The sequence below is a fragment of the Prunus dulcis genome, unplaced genomic scaffold (genome assembly GCF_902201215.1).
Source record: "Prunus dulcis unplaced genomic scaffold, ALMONDv2, whole genome shotgun sequence".
Classification (NCBI taxonomy): Eukaryota; Viridiplantae; Streptophyta; class Magnoliopsida; order Rosales; family Rosaceae; genus Prunus; species Prunus dulcis.
Window position 1 is genome coordinate 10,897 of NW_023010443.1, and position 4,191 is coordinate 15,087.

At 38.8% G+C, this 4,191-nt stretch overlaps 1 protein-coding gene across 1 annotated transcript; it reads left to right on the forward strand.

Annotated features, from left to right (window-relative positions):
• Window positions 1-2,395: 2,395 nt before the first annotated feature.
• On the forward strand, window positions 2,396-4,185 carry LOC117613627 (GDP-L-galactose phosphorylase 1-like; the record flags this gene model as incomplete). Its single annotated transcript, XM_034342223.1, is given in 7 exon segments — window positions 2,396-2,543; window positions 2,546-2,590; window positions 2,904-3,025; window positions 3,130-3,189; window positions 3,302-3,544; window positions 3,632-3,817; window positions 3,949-4,185. Coding segments are annotated over 7 exon segments (918 nt in total), but the record flags the coding sequence as incomplete, so codon positions are not given.
• Between the last annotated feature and the right edge of the window lie 6 nt (window positions 4,186-4,191).

Sequence of the window (4,191 nt, forward strand, 5' to 3'; positions counted from 1 at the left end):
ATTCCAATTCCAAATTCAATGCATATAATAACATGTTTTCTTCGTTATAAAATTTTTAGAATTTTATTTATAATTCAGTAAAAAAAAAAATCACTATCCACAAAAAACTATTACAATAATAAAACGGTCTAACATCAAAATTAAAACAATTTAGTAAGGTTGATCCTATATCCAATTCTTCTTTTTTTATTATTTCCAAATTCTCTAATTTACCACTTATGTCGTTACAAATAAGTGGACATGTAATAAATTACAAACATATCAAAATCAAATCATGAATCATGAATCTCAAATATGTGATAAAAAAAAGAAGTGACTAATCCATGATGTAGCCACAAAAAGCAAAAACAGCAAAAAGCAAAAAATCTAGTAGCAGGATTTTGAGGTAGGTTGGGATCCTAAATGCCTGAAAGGAACCCTATAAATCCATGATGGACATCAAATTACAAGTCTTTCTCACTAGCGTATAGGTGGACCGTAGACAAAGCCCATGTGCATCATACACTCCAGAATGATTCCCTCCGTAGATTCGGAATCGTTTAACCTTTTTCATTTAAACCTCGTCTTCTTCTTGCTTTCTCGCTTGGTGGACCCCACCCTACTTCTTCTAATGTTCACACTTGATCCAATTTTTTAATGCCTAGTAAAATCACTGTCGTCCAATTATGAACAGACAAGGCTACGTGTCACAAGTTACAGCCCACGTGTTTGTTTGGTTGCAAGACTAGAATATTCATGATTTACTATTTAGCGGATAAGTGGGTCCCTAAGTAGGATTAATTATATTATAATTATTTTTTATGATTCAGATTCACGACAGATGTAGGTGCCCTAGGAAGTTTCGGGGTTGCAGTGCAGTGAGAATTTTCGTTCAAGGGGTGGGGATGGTGAGAGAGTTGGCAAACATTTTCTTGTCCTTGCGGTTTGGGAAATTTCCTAAGCTGGATTTTTGCGTTATGGGTTTGACAAAGGTGGGTTATTTAGGTCCATTTGAAATTTTTTTGCATACAAATTAAGTTACATTCAAAGCTAAAATTAAGGTGCATACAAGCTACAAATTAAAATAGTAAAATGATAAAATAAAATAGTAAACAAAGAGAAAAAATAAAATTTACATGTCAAAATTTTCACTAAACATGCAACTAGTTGAGTATAAATTTGGGATGGAAAAAAAATTACCTTTTATTATATAAAAAAACCCATCAATAGTTCATTTAGGAATAGAAAATGACACATAAATAGCTTTGGCACAAAATTTCTATTTTCTCAAAAGTTATATACGATTGGAACAATTGAAAAACAAAACGACCATTACAGAAAAAATACAACAATGCATAGATTTTTTATTTTTTATTTTTAAAAAGTATAAGTGATAGTCTAAAGTATAGGGGAGGAGAGTTTCTCACCCACACGCACACAATTAAATTGTTATGTGAATTCGAACATGAGACCTCTGGTTTGCCAGTCAACGTCCTTTTTTCATCGCGTTAGCAACACATAGAAATTCTGAGGTAAAAAAGGAAAAAGGAAAATGTATATACAACTGTTATATACAATTTTTCTGGTGTGATACACTTTTGGAAAATCGATTTTAAGCAAGAAAGTTTTATTTAGGAAATGAACTTCCCAATTAATTGGAGGGCGGTTTAAGTATTTTAATCCCCTCTTTATTTTTGCGTATAAAGGCGGGGCTTTTTCGATCCGTCCGTACGCCTACCCCACAATCTCTCTCGTAATATTTTCTTTTCGTTCTCAATTATTGTCCAAATTACGAAACACCAAACAAAACCAGGGCCACGAAACCCACACCCCAGCCCCACGGCACATCCTCAACCACAACCATCTTCTTCTTCCCCAAACCCCTTCTCATCATCTATATAACCAGCCCTCATCTCCTCACCACACCCTCACAACCACAAACCACACCCACTTGTCCCCTCCCAAGAACTTCTTCTTCAAGTTTTCATCTGGGTTTTTCGATTGAACCCAACAACCAGGCCATCTTGTTGCAGAAATAGGAAGGCCAGGAAGGCTAAGAAGGTGTTTGATAAGTTTTTCTCTTCGGGGGTAAAACCCAGGTTCGACGAGTTGTAGACATCACGGCTATACACGGAGTTCCTCCGCCGCTCATTCATGTCCGGGCTGTCCGACGAAAGGGTTGTGTAGTTGAAAGCAACCCTTCGCCGCACGGCGGGCGTGGTGCTTTGCCTTCCGAAGGCGGTAGCCCCTCCGACCTTCTCTTTCTTGCTGGTGGTGGTTCTGCTTCCTCTCTTTTTTCCTTCTGCGTTTATTAGCTCTAGTTTCTGTTTAGATTTTTAGAGATTTTTAGAGATTTTTTCCTCTTCTTCTTCTATAAAGCACGAGTAGATCGTATTGTTGTTGTTGTGGTGGGTTTAAGGTTGGTGGTGTTTGATTTTTACTGAGAAACAAAGAACAAAACGAAAAAGGAAAAAAAAGAGAGAGAGGATGATGTTAAGGATCAAGAGGGTTCCTACTGTAGTTTCGAATTACCAGAAAGATGAGGCGGAAGAGGGTGCTCGCCGCGTTGGGGGTTGTGGCCGCAACTGTCTTAATCAATGTTGCATTCCAGGTATTTGTTGAAACACCCTCTATTTATACTTTGAATTTGAATTTGTTTTGTATGTCTTTGCAACGCTCCTTATATATATTGTCAAGAAAATGGGTCAAATTTTGAATTTTTTTTTTTGGTGGGTTTTTTAATTGGTTTTTGGCATTATTCTTATCTGGGATTTTGTTTATCTATTTGGGGTTGGAGTAGGAAGGAGCAAAGGTCCTGTTATATTATAGGCTTTCGAGAAAATGTTGTTTAAGTTAGATTCTCACGACTTTTTGGTATGGGCTCTAGTTGTGACTGCGTTTTGTACCAATTTGGGTTTGTGTAGGGGCAAAGCTTCCGTTGTATGCTTTCAAGAAGCTGAACAAGATTGATGGTGACAAGGAGTTGCCCGGATGTGAGAAAAGAGAGCCTCCCGTTGACTTTCTTGACTCACTGCTTCTTGGGGAGGTAAAATTATTGTTGGGAGATTAAGAAAGAATGTCCAGCTTTGTCTGTTCCCTCTTGTATCTAACCATTATTATGAATTAAAATTGTTTGCTACGTCTTGGCAGTGGGAAGATCGCATGCAGAGAGGGCTGTTTCGTTATGACGTCACTGCCTGTGAAACAAAGGTATTCTGGGTTCCTCTACCATTTCCTCATATTTGTTGTTTGTAAATTGGGATTCAAGCTGCAGACAATTTGCATATGCTTATTTGAGATATGGATTGATATTCCGGTGTAGGTGATCCCGGGGCAGTTTGGTTTCATAGCCCAGCTGAATGAGGGTCGCCACTTGAAGAAGAGACCAACTGAGTTCCGAGTTGATAAGGTCCTCCAGCCCTTTGATGGCAACAAGTTTAACTTCACCAAAGTTGGGCAAGAGGAGGTCCTCTTCCAGTTCGAAGCAAGCGAAGATGGTGAAGTTCAGTTTATCCCTAGTGCGCCCATTGAGCCTGAAAATTCGCCCAGTGTTGTTGCCATCAATGTACGCTCTTTGTTCTTGTGCATTAGTTGTTCTTAACAGGTTATTTGAACAAAAAAGTTATATCATTTACCATCCACCATTCAACAGGTCAGTCCAATTGAATATGGACATGTGCTGTTGATTCCTCGTATTCTGGAGCACTTGCCACAAAGGATTGACCGTGAAAGCTTCTTGCTTGCACTTCACATGGCCGCAGAAGCAGGGAATCCCTACTTTCGATTGGGTTACAACAGCTTGGGTGCATTTGCTACCATCAATCACCTTCACTTCCAGGTTTCTAGCCGCATGCCTTTCTAGCGAGCTGGCCCTAAATATTAGATTCAGCTTCTGATATGGTTCACTGCTGTTTGTAGTTATCATTCAACAATTAATACCTGTTTGATGATTTTTTCTTTTTTGTATAGGCTTACTACTTGGCTGTAACCTTTCCCATTGAGAAGGCTCCTAGCAAGAAAATCACTGTTTCAGGTGCTGGGGTGAAGGTCTCTGAGCTTCTGAACTATCCCGTCAGAGGTCTTGTCTTCGAGGGTGGAAATACTCTGCAAGATTTGTCAAACACTGTCTCTGATGCATGCATATGCCTTCAAGAGAACAATATACCTTACAATGTCCTTATCTCCGACTGTGGAAAGCGGATCTTTCTCCTG